The following is a 21,250-nucleotide window of genomic DNA, read 5'->3' on the forward strand; positions in this document are numbered from 1 at the left end:
AAACGTAATTTTGTAATCTATTATTTCTTTTATGTATCTGTACTGACTAAAATATCTTGATCGTAAATGCATCTACAACTATAAAAATGACAAGGACATTTAATGACTTAACTGGAATAAGCGTCATCGAAAATACCGAATTCGAATTACACGCAAAAGACACGAATGTTTTCACAACGAATAATTTTGAAAATAATTAAAATAAAAAAACCAGAACTACTATAGAAGAATAAAAGTACAAAATGAAAATAAGGAAATCTACTGAATTTATACATAAAAAGAAAAGAAAAACAGTGTTCTCAAGTATATCAGAACTAAACAAAAGTTTTCTGGGACATCTAATTCGTGAGATATGCAGAAACATTTAATGACTTGCGAAGGATTGTCAAAATCGTGACTTTGATTTAGAAAGATTTCGACTGGGCGTGATAAAAAAAAAAAGGAATATCTAGAGATAAATTGAAGAAATAAAAGAATAAAATAGGGCATCACAGAACGAGTTTAATGGATTTGCCTTGTCATTGTTACGTATACATTAATATGTCCAGTTTCAGATCTTAGATGTTAATTTTAACATTTACTCTTAAAAAGGAAACAAACAAAAATTTTAGTGAGAACGGTAAAAATTCTGCTCTAAAATATTTTTAGATTATCCGGATATTAAAGCAATGACATTCTATGAGATTTATAAAAGTAGTTCAACATAAACCTTTAGAAATGACAGTTTATTGTAGAAAAAAACCTAATTACTAAAAATAGTGCATGTTTTTGGTTGAAAAAATTTAGCTTACTATTTTTAAAATGATGTAATTTTATATGAATTTCCGTTGATGTATTTAATCGAATATTTGACGATTTAAAATTGTATAGAAATCTTAACATATAAATTTGGAAGGATGCGAAAGACAAGGATGGCAGATGCTGTACTTCATTTCTACAATGCTAAAAAATTTAACGAGAATATAGATATATCCATCTTGTATAAACACGTATTTCTTCGTTCATCGATTTTCTTGGAGTTAAATCACGGAAATAAAGGTTATGTTACAATTCGAATAATATATTTATCTTGAGAGTTTACCAAACAAGAAATCACACATTCTTAACATTTCGGCGAAACATGCAGATAACTAATTAAGATGAAAATGCACCTTACCGAATTCGGAATCAAATATAATCTTTTCGTTTCCCTTGTATTCCTTGACAAGAAAAGTTTCTCTGATATCATCCTCGACAGATCTTCCTTCACTTTTTTGTTGCATTTGACGGAAATTTTCATTTCTTAAATGTCTTAGGGAATGTATATGTTGTATTAAATTAATTTTAGTTCTCGAAGAGAAATTACACAATTTACAATGGTAATACTTATTCTCTGCCATCACTGCAGTTTCTGCAATTTGGAAATGGACGAACAGTTTAGCACTGGCTTCGTGTCTGGGATTGGCTGTATGCACTTGAAGTTTATGAATGCTGTTGGTGTAATAATCGCATGCGTTACAACGTACTTGGACGGGGTTGCTGACATTGGCGTATTTCAGTTTCCATTCATTTCGAACGCCACCCTCCTTCACGTGGTTGACATGTTGTAACCGTTGAAGATGTTTGTCCGTCTTGCAATGGAGCTGAAAGTTAGCTTTAAGATTGGTTTTATAAGTGCACAACTTACAAATAAAACTACCTGCGACAACCATGAGAACTTCGTCCTCACGCTGTCTCGTACGATCTTCCATCACATGATGGTTTAATGTTTCTACCGTATCGGCAGAAAAGTTGTTACAGACACAACACTGAAATAACTTGTTCAGTTCATCATACTGCACTTCACCACGTGATGATGTTTCGCGATGATTTAACTCCACTGATTGATTTATGTTTGGTGATGGTCCCAAATTAGTCTTTCCGGTTGCTGCTGCAGCTGCAGCGGCTGCCATAACTCTTTGTTGTTGTTGTTGTTGTGTTGCTGCTGCTGTTGCTGCTGCTGCTGCTGCTGCTGTTGTTGCTGCTGCTGCTGTTGTTGCTGCTGCTGTTGTTGTTGTTGTTGTTGTTGCTGCTGCTGTTGTTGCTGAGTAGCCATCATTAGCAAGGCATGATTATAAGCCATGTCTGCTAGAGCAGCCTCGGGCTGTAACTGAGCATCACAGGGAAGAAGCAAACCTGGGTGGAACTGAAAAAGTGGATCTAAGGCTTGAGCCTGTTGAAAGGCTGTTAACTGCTGCATGTGTTTGACATTTTGTTGAAGCACCATCATATTATGAGTGTGTTTCTCACTTGTCATGTGAATCCTCAAATTACGTGCAACGTTGGTTTCATAATTACAGATGTCACATCGCCATGTTGCCTTCGGTTTAGGGGCAGGGGGTGGTTTTTTCACAATCTGGGGATCAGGTGGTAATGAAGTGGGTGGGAGTCCTTGTGTTTGTAGGATATGTTCAGCTGACAATGTTCCATTTTGCATTTCTTGAACATTATTAATATGTTTATCTGATTGCATGTGTATGCTAAGATTTCCTTTAGTTGTGGTAGAATAGTTGCACACTTCACACCGATACGGTTTATAACCGCATGTGTATGTTTCTCCACGTGCCAGACGTGGATGAGGTTGTCCAGCTAAACAATAAATGCAGTTCATTTCATTTTCTGGATGTTTTTCTTTCATGTGAATCTCTAATGTCTCTTGGTACTTGTAGTGCCAATTGCATTTGGGACACTTAAGAGTCTTGCATGAATTACGGGAATGCATCATTGTCATATGACCTCCAAGAGAGCGTGATGAACCCAGAATCATGTCACATTTTGGACATTCTACTCCGTTTGTTTTACCATCAGGATGTTGAGCACACACTCCAATCACATGACTCGTGGATGGGGTGGGAGATTGGCAAGTGGAAAGATGGGGACTGGGCACCGGTAGAACTTTAGGAGATGCTCTCACTCCAGGAGATATGCTGTCTACACTACCCCTACTAGTTGGTCTGTCTACACAACTTGATGTAGCTGTTCCTTGTCTGTCATCCTGGATTCCCTGAGCTGCAAAGTTGGCGTCATTTAGATGAATATTTGTAGATCCTGATCTTTCAAGTTGATTTCTTTCTGAATTTGACATTACCATTGTCTCACTTGCTTCAGCGGCAGCTGCAGCAGCAGCTGCTGCTTTTGCCATTTTTTCAATGTTAGCCAAATCTTCAAGTTCTGGCGCTAACACTTCGTCCTTGGTAGTAATGGAAGATGCAGAATTAAAGACAGCTCCAGGAGAAGCCCTATCTGTCCTCAGAGCTGACTTTATTTGTGGAATGGACGAAACGGGACTCGAACTAGCTGAAACTACTGTTGTAACAGCACCACTAGACACAGCACTGCTGACAACATTCAGTAAGGATGCCATGGGACTCGAAGAGACAAAGGAACTCATAGAATGGGGAAAATAGTTACCACGAAATTTTGGTAACACATTGTCCTGAGCGGATGATGTAGGAATTGGTTCTAGGAATGATAACAATGGTTCTTTTTCCTTTCCCACACCTTGTATAATGGCTGAAATATTCTGCTGAGACATTATTTCCCTCTCTTCCTCATTCAGTCCAATATTATGCTCACCCATTGCATGAGCAACGAAAGATTTACTGTATCCAAAAGATAACTTACAAATGAAACACATAAGAATTGGTTTGATGGGCACAGATGAATAATCCAAGAAAGGTAAATTAGATTTTTCCAAATTACTACCGGGCCTTTTCGAACCCTTACTATCTTTATTGTCTTTACATTTGTTGTCTTTATCACGCCTCACAGTTATCACCCTGTAACTATGCATCACGGGGACTTCAGGAACTTTGGTACTCTCCTGTAGGAGATTATAAGCTTGGCCGTACAGGGCACTAAGGGCAGGGTTTCTCGAAATGTGAAATGCATTCACCACTTCTGGAATGACCCTAAAATTAGGCGGAGTCATTCCACGAGCATCTACGATACATCCTTCCTGCTGAGGTAGATCAAAACTGCATTCTTCATCACTGGCTTCTGAATCACCGGCACCCTCTATAATGTATGCAGAACCATCTGGGTTGTAGATTATTTTGCCCCTGAATGTTTCCACATCACTGAGAGAACTGTCCGATTGGTGGTCACCACCCCTTGTCGGGTACCTCCCACACCTAGAGTCCAGTGGATGACTGGACTCTTTGCTGACCTCACCACCACCCAAGCTCGACCCCCTATCAGCTTCTTTGGGGTTATCCTCAGGGGTCATGCTGCACCTCCTGTCACCTGTGTCCACCAGGCCAGGACCATGGTTTATTGTCGTCTGTTTGTCCACTCTCTGGCCTGTGTCCATGTCAATCCCTGGGACATGGGGATCCATGGCGTTAGGTCATGGTGGGACCAGCCATCCGTCTCTATATAGTACAGAATACACTATAATTAACTGCAGACATAATACTAATTACACAAACATACAAGCACACAATACACATAGAAAAAAGAATCGAGAGAACAGCTGTAAATATATAGCAAATGCTTCCTAGAACTAAAGCAAAATTCTGTCGCTAAACAGCTGTAATAAAGACAACAGAATCGTGCTCTTGTCCTAATTACTATTTAACTAAACTACTTATACATCTAACCTGAATTATAATAGCTTTCACTTTAGCTAATAATCTGTCTGTTTTTATTATAAACTACGATCTATAAAGTATTAAGATAATAGATACTTTAAGTTTCATATTAATTAGCTTATTTTTTTTATTTAACAATAACAAATACAATAACTTATCATTTTGCAATGGTTCTCTACTAGCAGTGTTTAAATAATTGTTTTGTCCCATAAAAAATTTCCAGTAAACAGTAAAACATTATCTTGTAAATTATTTTTTAACTATTATAAATTTCTTCACGTGAACTCTCCTTATACAAAGAAAAGAAAATTTATTATTTAAATACGTTCCATAAAATATCACTAATTAGGCAATTTGTTCAAAGCAATACAACTACATTTCAAAGAAACTATGGAAATTATCCAATGAAAAATATTGAAAAATACAGCGAATTGAAAACATTCACTTTCAACACCAATAATAATAATAAAAATAATATATATACACAAAATGTACGTGGTATGTATCTAAAATGATTTTCATGATGAAACTTAGAAGAGGATACGTCGGATTCTGCAACCAAGTTAAGAGAGACGACAGGAAGAGCAGATTCCAGTCAAACGATATCGGAATAGCGAGAAGAATTGGAATTTGCATGCCAGGAAGAATCAATACTAACCGCAATCCAAAGAATGAAAAGACGACAGGGAGTCTAGAGACGCGCAGGATTTCGTCACTAGAGATTCGTCCGAGCGAACGTTAACTCTTTTCTCCCAGGTACTCACCTCATACTCCGATCCGACTGGGAATATCCGTCGTTCGACTACCTTTGAAACGTATGTTCAATAACATCCCTTGACACAGGGCTCCAACGCCGCCCTCTTTCCTCTTAGCTTTTCTTTTAGAAAGCGTCGGTGCAGCATTCAAAGGGCTGGACCGGGTCTTTCTTGTCCAGGAGCCAGTTTTTAACTGGTCCTTCCATTGATTCTGCATTTCGAGGGAGAGGGACGGACGACATACAATAGTCTGCTTTTCATCTGTCTGTTTGTTAACCTAAACTTGTGCGGTTTGTGTATAGAGACGTATAAAAAATAACTTTGAAAGAACAGTTGTTGTTTATACGTACGTTAAGTTGGGCAAATGATAAGAAGCAAATGAAACTAAACTAAGACTGTTTTTCTAAAAAAAACTTAACCTATAAAAAATGTTTTCGACAGAGTTTTACAGACAGCATAATGCCGATAATAAGGTTTTATTAATATTTTCGAAATATACTCTATGCAGATTAAGCACAATATCGATTTTCCATTAGACTATGTTGCATGCTTAAATTCTGCTATTTAAATTGCACATTGATGTGACCGGCATCCGAAATGTCTCGTGTTAGAAAACAGATTAGATCCGAAACCAGATTGATTTATACAAAGCATAAATTAATGAAAACAAAACATTTTACAAATTTATAAATTTTCGATTTTATATTTTAAATGACGTTTTAAAAATTCAAATATACAATTTAACATTAGAAAATTAAATTCAAAATGCAAACGAGGTTTTTAAATGTTGAAGATTTAGAAAACAATTTAGAAGAAAAAAAGAAATAAAACTAAATGATTAAATGTAAACAAAAATTTAAAGTATTGGTTAGATCCTGGTGAAATTTAATGTAATTCGCGTCTTTTAAAATTATCCAAACAAATGCCTAATTGGTTATATTTTCGCGAAAATTATAAACCAATAAAAATGCCAAATAAGAAAATTAAATCATAGAAAATATTTTTTAAACATCAAGCAATTTTTTTCATAAACTTTTTAAATTATTTCTAATACAATAATAAAATGCCGACTTTGTTTAAGATTGTTATTACATTTATCAGCATTGACGTAATTCTTTCTAATAATTTCTCTAGCAAAAGCCCAATTATATTCTTCTGTCATAATGGAATAATTTCCTTCAACTTTTTTACTTACAACTAACTACCACACGGTTAGAAATTAGTACAAAATAACATTCTATAATTCTATCAAAACAATTAAAGGTGTTTAGATTTCGTTTGAACTTTTACATATGAAATATAAATAATTCCTTTTGCTACGGATTATATTTATTTATAATCGAAATTTTTATACTTTTTCCAATTTTCTACTTACGACAATGCTAAATTATCTTATTTATATACAGTATTTAAGTTTATAATTACCGTTCGGACTGGTTAAATGCTTTTTTAATGCCATTTTTCTACTTTAAATAGCCCTATTAAAAACACGAAACTACTTTATCCGTAAATATATCAGACATGCATACAAAAACTGAATATTTAGCGTGCATACGAGAAATTTTTGATATTGTCAAGCCTGAACATCGTTAGTTTTGAAGTAGATACGACTGTCTAGAAACTCTAATACTGTTGACAATCACGTCATTTCATCATCACCGGGCCGAACAGATGATATGAAACGGGGCATGTGGCTAATATGACCTATCTCTCCAGGTGATCAACTATTATAATTGATACGCTTTGTTACACCTGACGCCGTACGCGAGCCGCTTGTGCATTTGTTTATCTGTCATATGAGAAATTTTAATTATGCTAATTGATTTTTAATACAAGTATATAATGAATTTTCCACGACTTCTTATCAGGTGTGAAAAATTAGATAAAAAGAAAACAGACCGAAATGACATTGCTAAGATAAAGGTNGCACGTCAGACACCTGAACAACTCTCCTACATGAGTCAAGTCTCGAAGAAAATCATGCCAGAAGAGCTCGGAAAATTGAAATTCCAACTATTCCTGTTCTTGAACATATGATGAAAGAAATTCGGAGGTGCGGACCACCCTTGATTCACTCCTGGCACTTGTTTCTCCAAACGAAAAAACACACTCCTGTAAAGTCACCTTTGCAAAAAGTTCACCAGCACTTCACCGTGCCAAACGCCAACCATCTAATATTTGTTTAAAATAACTTAATTTAAGAGTTGTTCGAATTAAGCTAATAAGCTAATTGTCTCTTACTGCTATCTTCTATTTATACTCTTTGCTGTTTGAATGCGTCGTCGATTATTGCGTTCCATGATTGATGGATTATGTGTCCTAAATTATTTTTCATTCTACTGCTTTCTCTCTTTATGTATATATGTTCAAATAATTGTCTTCTATTATTAGATTCCTTTATCGTTATTTTTATTATATTTGAATTTAGTTTACAGACACTATTATTGCAGTGTTCTGCTACAGCAGAATTCGCATAATTACCTTGTATTGGACATGTATGTTCCTTTATTCTTATTCCCAGTTTTCTTTTTGTTTCTCCAATATACGTTTTGGCTGGATCACAATTATAATTAAACTAGCAGATAGGTCCGGCGTTGCTTGGACAAAAAGTAATGATAGCGAAGATTAAGATTATTACGTTATAGTCAATGTTACCTGTTTTCAAAGATTGCAAGAATTAGGTCCCCGTTTCCAGAATAATTAGAAACTTTTTAGATGGGTTAAAAAATGTTCGGTTTCCCACATTTGCGTCTGAAAATCTTGTCTGTCGCTTTCTCTTAACACTTCCATTGTTCACACTTCTCTGCTGGGGGAAGTGTTAACAACCTCATCCCCGCTGGTGGAATTTCGAAAAATCCCTTCTTAGTGTATATTCTCGTGACATACCCTATTAAAACGCAATGAAAAACGCAAAAAAATCGCATCTGCGCCTGTAAATCTTGCAAGTCCTTTTCTCTTAACAATTTTATTGTTACTTAACACTTCCATTGTTAATAATTAAAAAATAAAGTTCTTAAAATAAATTGTTCATTCGAATTCATTAAATTTTTATATTTTTAAATTTTTTTAAAATTCCGAATAACAAGTACTGAGCTGATGCTCATACTTTAAATCTTAGAGTGACAAAAGTTTAGGTCTATAACTAAAGCTATTTATCAATTAATAACAAAAGGATAGGAACTGAGCGATTGTATTTATTTTACTTTTTAACGATTCCTTCTCATTGTGGCAGTTACACGGCTTGAATCGAATGGAGAGGACGGGAACTACAGATGTCAGTGTTCGTAAAAGTCTCTGAGAAAGCGTATGTATCATTTCTACATAGAAGTAAACAGCAGTGAGTGAGACAATGTAAGTCGGGTAAGTCCATTAGGGAGACGCAGTAAACGGAGGATTTTCAGACAGTACTTGGGGATGAAGGAAGAGAATGATGGGGAAAAGAGACAAAGAAGTATGGCAATAGATGTGTTACTAGTGAACGGGAACAAAAGACTAGCTAGGGACAAGAAGTAAGAGTCTAAGAGAAAAGACCGGTCTCTGTGGCCAAATCGTGGGAAACCATTCCCTAGACTGATTGAAATCAGCGGGGCCTGTCAAATTTCGAATTCACTTTGATTGTTCCTGACTTTACACTCACGACAGTGGGGACGGAAGACGTGAAAAGACTCCTCCGGTTGCTGAGACTTAGAAAACAAAGACATTCACCCCCTTACCCCTCCATGCCCAGGACCCAAGGAATGGGAGTCCAGGTGTGACTGAGAAGCGTCCTCCAATAGGGGATGCTGTAAAAACAGCTCTGCATAGTTCACCGCTGATATAACCCGTAAACACACTGCTAAGACTAGGGGAGATTAAAAAAAGAAGCTTATTTTCTGGCAGCCTCTCGCTATTCTTTCGTCCAGCCTCATTGTTCTGGCGAAGACGAGGTGTCAGGATGAAGCCAGCGGAGTGGCAGGGGGACAGAGAGAGAACCACTAATAACAACACTTACTGGATTCGAATTTTGCGGTCTATTTGAACAGAACAAGGTAGAAAATATGACTGGATAATCAGCTACTTCTCTAATTGCATACTGTTTTCCATATATATATTAATATAGTATATATATATAACATATTATATTTTTCCGTATGATAAAATGTAATATGTTATAAACAAGTAAGCATAACAAATTCAATTTTCAATAAAAGATAATTATTAATTTACTTAATAAGACTAAAAATAAATTTCTACTTGAATCAGCAGAAGCTTATCAAATTCGAAAAAATCCTACCGATTCATAATATTATGTAATATATTCAAATGAATTTTACTGTAAATAATAATGTTTAATCGAGATTCTAAACACGTTGATAACGACAATAAAATCCAAGATTGAAATAAAAATCAGAAATGAGAAAGATGAAAATGAAGTGCTAATGTGTAATAAAATGGAAAATTTCTGAACCCCGGTTAAGCGAAAACAGTGTCAAAATAATTATACATAGATCTATTATGTTGAAATTCCAATTAAAAATTGAAAACTCGTGCCCGGTTTGTTCTTTCGAAACGATTAAGTATTCAATTATAGAAACAATTACAAAGCGATGCAAACTTCCTTCCAGTAAAATCCATCAAAAGAATATTTTCAAATTAATACCAAATCTAATTCTTTCGGAAGAAAAATTACTACTAGTAAATTTTCTTATAGACTCGCATTCATACAGTAATGCTACCCGATAAGATTATCAGCTAAATTTATTGATTAACTTATGTATTTCTGTTGCTAGGTCAGGCCAGCATTTTGGTTTCGATCAGGAAAACCAGACTTTAATAATAAAAGGTATAAAATTATACGATAATAAAAATTTCTTGCAAATTCACCGATACAACTTTTTTTTCCCTAATGCTTTATTATTTTTTTAAAAATTATTTTATTAAAAACTGAAAACAAATATACATAAAAATAAAAACCTTGACAAACCGAATTTTAACAGCATAGACAAAGCGAATAAAAATGGCGAGTTGGGGGCTAGATAAAAGCTGACTGGAGATAGATTGCTAGCAACAAACGGTCATTTATTAAGTTTGTCTGCATTACTAGAACATGACTGAACAGAAAGGGTCATCGTCCTAATCTAAAACAACAGAATCTCTTATTCTTTGAATCACATTTGTCGTAATAGGGAAATCATTTTTCTATCCAAAACGCTCCCGTTTTTCCGGTCCCCAATTATCATTTCTAACTGTTCGAACAATAATTTTACATATATACGAAATCAAATTATGTATATGTTTTTTTTTTTTTAAATTATGTTTCTCCAAAGTTATCAGTTCATAAGCGGAACCAAATTATTTTAATTAAAAACGAAAATTATCTAATTGTCTAAAAATAAATATAATTACTTCTAGGCCATTTTAATGCTTAAACTGTGACGGGGATACACTTCGTTAGAACACGAATAAAGCTAATAATTAAATTTATATTAGGATTGAATTAGTTAATAATTTACGACGTAGAAAATTAAAACAATCTGTTTTTTTCTTTTCCGGATCGCGGGTGCAATAGTCAGAACAAAGTTAGTTTTCGCCGCTTTTACTTGTTTTGTTTTTTCAATAAACATACCAATAGGAAGGAATGACGTCATCTGACGCCAATAATACGGCACTCTCAATAAGATAAAACTGGAATAGGAAAAAAAAAATCCTTTTCCATCTCTCTCAACTGCAACCTCCCCCATCCTGTCTATGTAGCATTCACCCTTCTTTCTCTCTTTACCCATAATCCCTTAGCAAAACTCTCCGAGTTCGACCAGGGGCCATTAGCAGCACACAATTGTCTGCAAAAACGTGGGAGGGGAGAAGTCGTCCCGACTCGGTAACCATGGCAACCGTGACATATTTAGATGACTTGGAAGTTATGTCTCCGCTGTTATGGAAACCGGAGACGTAGAGGATATTGATGAGTTGGCCGTACCCCTGGGTTCTCTCTGAAAAACTTACCCTCCACCCTCCCTGCCAGTTCTGGCGTCCATGCCACTGTGTAATAAGTGCGTTTTTATAGTGGGAGAGAGCTCAGGCATTCAGTGACGTGGACAAGCGGATCCCTGCATCGGGGGAGGGTCTGGGGGAAACAAAGGAAGGAAGGCGAGTTAGAAGGTGTCTTTTGTCTGTAATCTGAAATATGCTGGACCGTTACTGAAGAAAGCAAAAAAATAAAAATAAAAAAAATATCCGCTGGGAACAACGACGAGGGGAGAAAAAAAAACTAGTTCATCTAGAAAAGGAATTAGAAGATTTTGTGTTTTTCTGTTATTCTTTCTCCACACGCTCTTTATATATAAAGTGCGTTAATCCCAATGTGGAAGACCAGATATAAATCTGATTCATTCTGTAATAAGAACAGAAAATTAAAAATTCTTTAATTTGTTGTATCAATTTTAAAATTAAAGAAACAAACTGACTAAAACAAATTGTTGTCAATCTGAAGTTCTAACGCGAGAGCGTGGCATTTTTCTTTGGGCAATCTTATAAGTATTAAATTGAGAGTATTGGCTTAGTAAAAAATGTTGTTTTCGGATAATACATTTTTTTGATACGGAAGAAATCTATCGTGATAAATAAATTTGCTCGCATTAAATGCCTGCAATTCTAATTAATGCAGAGTTGATGTTTTGAAATTTCTATTCCATGAAAATACATTTCCTGAATAGTTGATATTTGGTATTAATTCTAAGACACGTCTTCAACACGAACTACATGCACTCAACTCGGTTGTCCACAGCAACCTTTCATAAACAAACATTGTAACATCCTTAGAAACGTTAAGGGTCGGAATGCAACCGCTACATAATTCTTGGCTTTTAACTGTTATTAAGATTTTCGTTAAAGTTAGCAATTTACTTAAACACGTTTAAATTAATACAAATCATGAAACGTATTAAAAGTTGTAAGATTTTCACTCTCAGATTATCCGAGGTAAACAGAGAACAGAACGCGCAGTAAGTCTATAGCATAATATAACTTAAAATACACAACAGAGAATCTTTATATATGCTTTGAAGTAGATTAAACATAAAGACGAATAAAAATTTAAATAAAACAGTCGATATTTAACAGTTAAAACGTGCAATAAGTTTATCTTTTTTCCAATGTTTCAAACAATGAAGACAAAGATGACACAACAGACCCCATGACGAAAGGTAACTGTCGACAATCCTTTCTTCACAAAACACAGGAAATGAAAACCTTCCGTAATAATCATAAAAAAAAAATATGATTGAAGGCGTCCAAATTACAGTATTACACGAGAAAGAAATTTGCTTCGGTGAATTTAAGTAGTTGGGTTATTCATAAAGTGCAGGAAGCTACCACAACCATAAATAAGACGTATAGTGTGGTTGAAATTTCCTCAACTATTTTCTATCTTAACTACAATTACCAATTATTTACGCTACGGACAAATTACAAACTGTGTAGAAACATTCATTTTAAATTCAATTTTTAACAACCGTTTCTTAAATATTAGACTATGGTCTGACCAAAAGGAAAAACTTTGGATAGCCAACAAGATAATTTATCTACGCAGATTTTATTAGCTTCGTAAATAGACGAATGCCGAAAGTTTTAAAACTAAATTAACTTTCAATTAAGACCTAACGACGGAAAATAACTTTGTATTGATTTTAAAATTTAATACAAGAATACAAAATAAGATTTTTTAAAGTAAAATTTCTTCTTCTTTTTATTCCTTAAATTCTTTATTTAATCAATATTGCCAAGTTTTTAAATTAAAATATAAAATTAAACGCAACCTATTATACAGAAATAATATATTTAAATAACGAGTTTTATAAAATATTTTTCTTAAAAGTCATTTAGTAATTTAATTAAATAACAGCTTAATACGGCTGATGTCCAGAATAGAGACGGCAATACCACAATTAAACCGATGGTAGTTTAGGGAGACGGATATGGGTCAGTAGGTGTGGTGACACGCTGTAGACACACACAGGTTGTCACCCAATGTCCATCGTCCTAGTTCCCCAGGCAAACAGGGAAAAACCAGCGGATCAATCTCTTCCCCCTTAGTGGTCAGTGGTCTATGGATCATTGCCACAACGATCTTTCTGTACAGTGATTATCCGGGACCTCTCGGACGGTGATTAAGGCTCAGATTAGCCTTCCGTTCTCGGTCAATTGCGGTAGTCTAAGCCGAACTAAGAAACGCCTCGTGGTCTCTTTTTTCTCTTTTTACTTTTTTATTTTCGCCACCTGCCGTCAGAAATGCCACATCTTTACCACACCCTTTTAGACGCGTTCACACACATAGTTCCCTCTTTAATGAATGTCCACAGGGTCATTAACTTCATCCTCTCATCACGCCAAATGAAAATTGAAGAAAAGCAAACAAGGTTCCTAGCTTCCTCCGCTTTTTAAAAGCTTTCTTTTCAATTTCCAAATGCGTTAGTCCAACAACGGGGAGAGTACGCTATACTCTTTAAGTAAAGCAATAATTGATAGAGTGAGAGTTATTCCTTAATTTCGCTTGGTTGACAGGAAATGTTAAAACAACGTCGTTTGTTTAAACACTCCCGAATCTATTAAGCCAAAGACTTCGACAATATTTGCAGTTCCGGTAGAAAGAAAAAAAGGACAGAGAAGCAAGAATATTGATTCCTTCATACTTATTTACCAGGTTTTAATTCATTCACTTACGCAAACACCCGGGAACAACATTGCATATTTCATAGATGTAACGTATTCACATCTTTTATATTAAGCTGTATGTTAATAAATTACACGTTTGTAAACGTTTAATATTATACCTGTAGAAAGTGCTGTAAATTTATTTCGTCCTATATTTAACTCTCGATGATTAATGATTTTATTCTTGTTCCGAAAAAAAAGGGGATAAAAATTCGAATAATCTGAATTAAACGAACGGATTAAATACGAATAAAAACAAATTTTAAACGCAAATAGTCTAGACGTAGTTCGTGTGGCGTATTTAATAAACTTCTCCTTGGTATCTAACTCAAATTACCATTAGCGAACACTTCATTACATCGACTTAAAATGTGCAGATTAGGGGAATTTGTATTCTAGACGATATCTTTGCATATTAAATAGTATTGAAAAGCTCCTTCACAAATGACGAAAGCAATTCTTCAATAACGAAAATTTTAATATATCAAAATGTTACCATTAGGATAATGCAGAGATGCGAACATGAACTGAATTCATTTTTAAATTAGTTATGATTTACGACTTCATTAATAATCTTTATGCATTTTCCATTCTATTAGTTATAAACAACGCTCTTCTCTATTTTAAATTTAAGTTTGAAATTTCTGAAATAATTATTTGATTTTATAAAAAAGAAAAGAAATAATTCTCATCAAAAATTCTATATATTTATGTTTGATGTGCGCGTGATATATTGAATACAGAAGGAGTTTTTTTTCTTCCTTCGGTGAAGACTTTTCATATAGACTCAAATCCAATTTGGCTGTTACATGTGACCTTCGCGGGGCATGCAATGATCAGTGAAAGGCAAATTAATGTTTACTTTAATGCTTCAAAAGAAATCCAATTCCAGAGTTTTCCCTTAAAGTATTCAATATTTTCAGTAGAATCAAGTACAAAAATCAGATATCAAAATAAGCGCTTTCAAACTATCAACTGTCCAGCAGAGTAGAAAATGGAGACGTCAAAATGAAAACTTTATAATTCTCTAGAGTCAAAGCTAAAAAACAAAATATTCAACAATAAACATCTGATGTATTTCTGTTTACTTTGTTTTTCTTTGAAGTCCGAATAAGTTAAATTGATATCTAGAATTGTTTGATTTAGACACGAACATGAAATTAAACTCAATTATTCAAAATGACACACATTCATTTTTTTTTAAAAAATAATATATATATATATATTCGCTTATATTTATTTTAGTAGAAAATTAAAGACAGGAAAAATCTAGTGGATATTATTGTTAAATGCAATATATAAAAGATACAATGGAGAGATAAGTCTTTGTTAGGACCAAGTCCCCTCAAACGAACAGATTGATCTAAAATTTATTAATTGTCTTTTATAGCTTTATAATAATATGGTAAGTTTAAAACTCTTTTCCAATTATCAAATTTCGTTTAACCATTAATCGTACGTGACCTCTAAAATAGGGCTGTAATTATCTCTAAAAACGCTATCAACTGCAATGGATCCACTCTAAAATATATTAGAAGAATTAGATTTTGGTCTTTCATCTCCACCCGGACATAAGCAATGATTAATGAGAAAGAACAAAACTACCGAGCAAAGTCAGTAATTGAATGCTTCCAAACATGAACATAAAGACTTCTTGTACGTTAAAACAATACGAGGGGAAAGGAAGTGACCAAACAAACATTACTGACCAACAACAGGTCGGCCACTCGCTGGTCGATATCCTCAGCAGAGTGAGTAATGACAACTGGAAGTGGGACAGACAACAAGAAATACTAACATTTGCTGTAATTTCTTTCTTCAACGATTCCATGTAAACCAAAAGAGTCGTTTTCCATCGACTACATCATTAGTAGCTTTAATTTTCAAAGTGATTTTATACTTATTAACATGTTCTCTTCAATAACTTGCGACTTCATCGTTAATCAATAAAAAATTGGTCGAAGCGCAGACGGTATAATCCTTCAACCATCAGATGCAATCATAAATTAATGTAAAAAACGGTCTTATATTATTGTAACCATCACGGTACTGAGTCGTAAAATCTTTAAATAGATCTTGTATATAAAAATTCTCTCGTTAGAAAAACACGACGTAAAACTAACATTTTTTCCCATTTTCTTGTCTCTTAACGCATCTGCAATGTTTGACTTTTAACATTCATAGTTATTTCTCGACTTTGTTTTTTAGCGCTCGTAAAATCTTTTTTCTTTTGCTGCAGACTTGACAAAAAACCCTTGCGCTAACTTATACTATTACAGTCTCGAACCGAAATAAAAATTCCAGTGTTACAACATGTGCAAAGTTTTTATTCTTTAGTGTAAATCTTCAAATAAATGAATGCAAAAAATCCCCAGCTTTTATTTTTCTTCCCCTTCTTTCAAAAACATACTTATTTATGCTTTACACATTCGTGACTTATGCACCTAGGATGTCAAAAATCACAATTACCGATAGTTTTAAAAGCACGAATACGCGAGTAGAAACCATAATGAATTTACATAACTGTCAATTACTTGTCCTTTTGAACAATTGTTCAGAATTTTTACTTATTTGTACAGTAAAATATAACGATTTATATATTCAGAAATTAGCGGTTTTGTATACAATGATGCGGAGTGAAAAGTAAATTTCGCTCATCGTATCTATTAGACTTCTGAAGGACAGACAACAGGTTAAACGAGAAGATGAGTATTGGAGTATGCGGGTGGGCTTGGGCCTGACAAAACTTAACAAAAATAAAAAAATGAGATAATATTCCAAGCAACTGTCAAAAGATGATCCACCCAACCGAAACAATCCAGAACCGCCCTAGTATTAATAAGATCTTGTTAAAATTTCATTTTAATTAAAAACCTTAAAGTAGATGATATATTTATTTATATATTAAGTAAAAAAATTTTAGATTTACCAAAGGCTTTAATTATTCTACTTGTCAATTTGTTTCCTTTTAATTTTTGTTATTTATTTCTATTCTTTGATACTTCTAAAAACCATTGGCATTACTTCATCACATATGATTAGCCTTGACAACTTCCTAAAAGTTAGTTATAAAAATCACATTTCATTACATTTTCGACGTTAACTACATTAAAAATGTTTTAAACTTTTTAAAAACTATGATTCAATAATCAACTAAAAGAATAAAGCAAGCTGAATAAAATGAAAACAGTAAAAAACTGGTTTGGTGAAAGATTTTTTGACGTCATGTAATGGCGTAGGATATAGAACAGTAAGGTGCGCAATGTTGGGAAGAAAACAACAGCCATCCATCAGTTTCAGCAAGGGGAGGTGTGTTTTTGTAGGATATGTGTGATTACAAAAATCGCCTACCAACACAAAGTCTGTAATTTCGTCCCAAAATCGACACCGTGCGTTGGTAGCGAAATGAACCCGATACTGTCCTGTTAGCGACTATCCAATGAGAAGAATCCTAGCTATGTCACGTGAGCAAGTCGTTTACCGGAAATCGTTACTCGTGAACCCCGGGGAAGCAAAGAAATACAAGATGGAAGAAACGAAAAAAATAAGGAGGGGGAAAAAAGATCGGAAAAAAAGGTAAAGTTTAACGCCACCGACCAGATTCACCTTTCCTTAATTATTGGTCGATTTGTTTCTGCTAGTATCGAGCACGTCAAGCACTTATTACCAATTGAAGAAATACTTCCATTTCACGTACTAGCCGGTATTAAAGATTGCTAAAGAAAAAAAACAGGAAAAAATATATCAAAAGTTAATTAATTTTTAATAATAGAATTATTTCATTTAATTGTTTTATTTCACTTTGTACAATGATTCAATTCACGTCAACTACTTCTCCCAAATGGAGAAGAATTGCTGAAGGTCAGAATCACGTGACAGGCAATTAACTCACTATTTGTCTGCAGTTAATCACAGGATCTTAATTGATGAGTGTTACAGAGAAGTTTGCAAAAGTCTTATCCGATTTCATCAAATATTTAAAGCATTCGGAGTATGTTTCGATTTTTCGGCTCATTTTTCAGCTTTAAGTCACTAATTCTCGGCAATTAGGGTAAAAGTTTTAGGTTGAGTCCGTTAAGATCGATAATTTTATGACGAGTGGACAAACACAAGCCCTTTTGCAAATCGCAGTCAAATATATATCGCCGACAGCAAGTCGGGAATTTGTGAAGGACGTGTTCCCAACTGATTGAAACAGGTTGTCATTAAAGAGTAATTTAATTAAAGTATTCTTTGTTCCATCTTCCAAACAACAACAATTTTATATGACAGATTTGCCAGACGTGACAGAATGTAGTCGCGCAAATGCTAAACTCATTGTAGCAGGATTCAAAAACTTCAAATAAACACTGCCAAATAAATTATATTGAAATTAAGTAGTCAACTACTAAAAAAAATTATTAAGAATTCGACTAAGTATTTTAAATTAGGGAGTCGACTAAAAAATATATTTTTTGTGGTTTAGAAATTTTTCCAATTCGAAAAGAATCATTCATATTTAACCTTTTCTCCCTTTATAGAGTAACAATAGATCACAAGCTTTAAAAAAATAATTTTTTTCCTTATATCCTACTAGTTGAGTTTTTGAAAAATGTTTTCTTTTGTAGAATTATTTACAAAAATTTCTAAAAATTGTTCATTTTATTTCCCGAGCAAACAATTACTCACATCTTTAATGACTTTATAATAGTTTTATGCTACCATATACTGTAGTTTTCACCACTACTGATTGAGTTTTCTACTTTATTTAGAGACTGCACTGTGAAAAAAGACCAAAACTAAATTATAAGCCATTTAATAATAGAGTTTCGGCATTCAGTTTAAAAATTTATTTTCTTCTAAGGCCTAATCGAATTTAAAACTGTAAATAGTATTAAATTTAACAGAATAAAAGCCTACGAATGATATTCTTCGATTCTAATATTAGGATAGATTAAACTTCATTAATTACATTTAATTCTTCGAAAATATTTCATATCACAAAATGCATTTAGCAAATTAAATTTTCTAAATTTAAAAATTAATAGTAAATTATTAAATATCCTGAATCTTACAAATAAGGAAGAATACAGTTAAATCTTGATTAAGTACTAAATCTGAATGTTAAATAGCCTACTTAGACTATGTCATAATCATCAATTAGTCATTTCCAAACTTTAATTATGTTTCGAAATACACAAAATTATTTTTATTTTCACTTATTAATTATTTTTAGTTGCGGTTTATAATGATTACGTTAAAAACCTCAAAGGAAAACGCGCTGAAATTTTCCCGTTTTAAGAAGGTTCAAGATCAAAGTTATAAAAACTGTCAACAATTTTTTTTATTTGTGGGGATTATAGATATCAAGTCTATTTATATAGACTAACAGGAAGTAGACGAGACAAACAAAAATCGGAAACAATGTCATAGTCATAAGATAAGAAAGTCCAAAGGCTTCGGTAACTTTCACAAATTATATAAGCGAGTGAAAAGATGTAAAAATAATCGTTTGTACAAATAAACCTTGCAAGATTTTTGCCAGAAAAGAAGTGAATGGAAAGAAGAAAAAAACAGCACACCCTAAAACTGAATGAATGGATTGGAGGAGACTTGGCATCAGGAAGAATGAGTCTGTCAGGGACTAGCGTAGTGCTGATTGGCTAACTGACCACACTGACCACAGACACGGTATTCCTTCCTATCCACCACGTCATGGGAAAAAATGACCGAAAGAAAGTATAGAAAGCAAGCAGCTTAGCACTTGTTGATAAGAGAAAAAAGTTCTTAAGTATTTACATTATCCACTTTAAGCAAGGTTTACATCTCATAGAGAAAATAGCGTATCAAAGATTTCATAATAAACTTTCTAGCACATCTTTTCCCAGTGCTGTTTGCTTTAAATTAAATTGAAATTCGCGTTAAAAACTTCTACAGTAGTATATTCAGAGTCTCAATATTTTAAAATATTCATGCATAATACAAATAAAATCACTACTGCAAAGAACAAGTTCTATTTATCGATTACGAGAATTTTGCTTTCTAACCGCTGGGGATTGTGCAAGGTTTTCGAGATAATCTTATTTACTAAAATTATTTAATACGATCGCCTAACTTTTGAAACAGATATTTTAATGTAATTTTTGTAAACAGAATTTAGAATTTCGCAAGAGTGAAATAATAAAAATTGTTAGAATATCTAAAAAGATATAATTTGACAATTTTCTTTCTTACAGATTTAATCGAAATTCTTTCTTTTCTAGAATTCAGTAAATATTCTTATTATCGTATTTTTTAAATGAATTTATCATGTAGTTAGGAGCAGAGGTATTTCTAAAATGCTCATATAAGACGATATACATAAATAGACGGTTGACTAGAAACGGTGACATTTGGGGAACAGACTCCAGAATCCCCAGGTCTCCCAAAAGCAGTCCTTTCATTGCTACGAAGAGGGAAAAACGAGTCAAGACAGCCTCTGGGGCACATAAATTTCTTTTAAAGCCAAACAAATCTTCTGGGAGTCGGAATAAGACTAACCCTAGAGTCTAGCGTAGCTGGTCCGCGGGGGTGGATTTCGTTCCTTTCCTTCCTTCCATTCCACCTCACGTACCATTATGTTCCCCATTTTCTGCTTACAGATCTGTAGATGGGTTTAACTTCTAAACATTATACATAAAATCTTGCACGTAAAACAATAAAAATCGATTTTACAGTCTATTCTTTCAAATTAACTTTATAAAATAGTTAAAAAGGCCGAATTTCCAAAAAAGGTATCCCAACTCCGAGTCAATTCTTATCAAGAAAATCAACAGCTCAGTAGGTGAGAATCTTATATATCTGGCACAAATACAGTATTTACAAAGTACCAAGCCCCTGGATAGTGACTCGTTCACCACCCGAGTGATACCTGCCAAGTAATATTAATGAAGTCGATTGTCCCTCTGCTCACCAGATGGTTCTTTTGTCAGCTCTAGCCTTTCATTTCAAGACTAGCTGCCGGACAACACATATGCCTCTTTGCGATTCAACTAATAATATACTGATGACATTAAAACAGTTTCTAAACAATTTATCAATAAGGATAAAATGCTAATAATAATTTTCATCTAACAATTATTCGGCCAAATCTTCCGTTTAATTAAAGCCAACGTCAACAGATCGATAATAAATTTGATAGTATTACCGTCATTTAATATGATCCGAATAATTACGAAT

At 33.7% G+C, this 21,250-nt stretch overlaps 1 protein-coding gene across 1 annotated transcript in view; it reads right to left on the reverse strand.

Annotated features, from left to right (window-relative positions):
- Positions 1–21,250, reverse strand: part of LOC111618296 (zinc finger homeobox protein 4-like) — an 87,115-nt gene that overhangs the window by 44,641 nt on the left and 21,224 nt on the right. The window contains exons 2-3 of the mRNA XM_023359789.1: positions 1,983–4,391; positions 1,157–1,935 (exon numbers count right to left, since the gene is read on the reverse strand). Coding sequence (XP_023215557.1) covers positions 1,157–1,935; positions 1,983–4,357 — 3,154 coding nt within the window. The 5' untranslated portion in view covers positions 4,358–4,391. The remainder of the gene's footprint in view (positions 1–1,156; positions 1,936–1,982; positions 4,392–21,250) is intronic.

This window comes from Centruroides sculpturatus, unplaced genomic scaffold (genome assembly GCF_000671375.1).
Source record: "Centruroides sculpturatus isolate CEXI.00-Female unplaced genomic scaffold, Cexi_2.0 scaffold83, whole genome shotgun sequence".
Lineage (NCBI taxonomy): Eukaryota > Metazoa > Arthropoda > Arachnida > Scorpiones > Buthidae > Centruroides > Centruroides sculpturatus.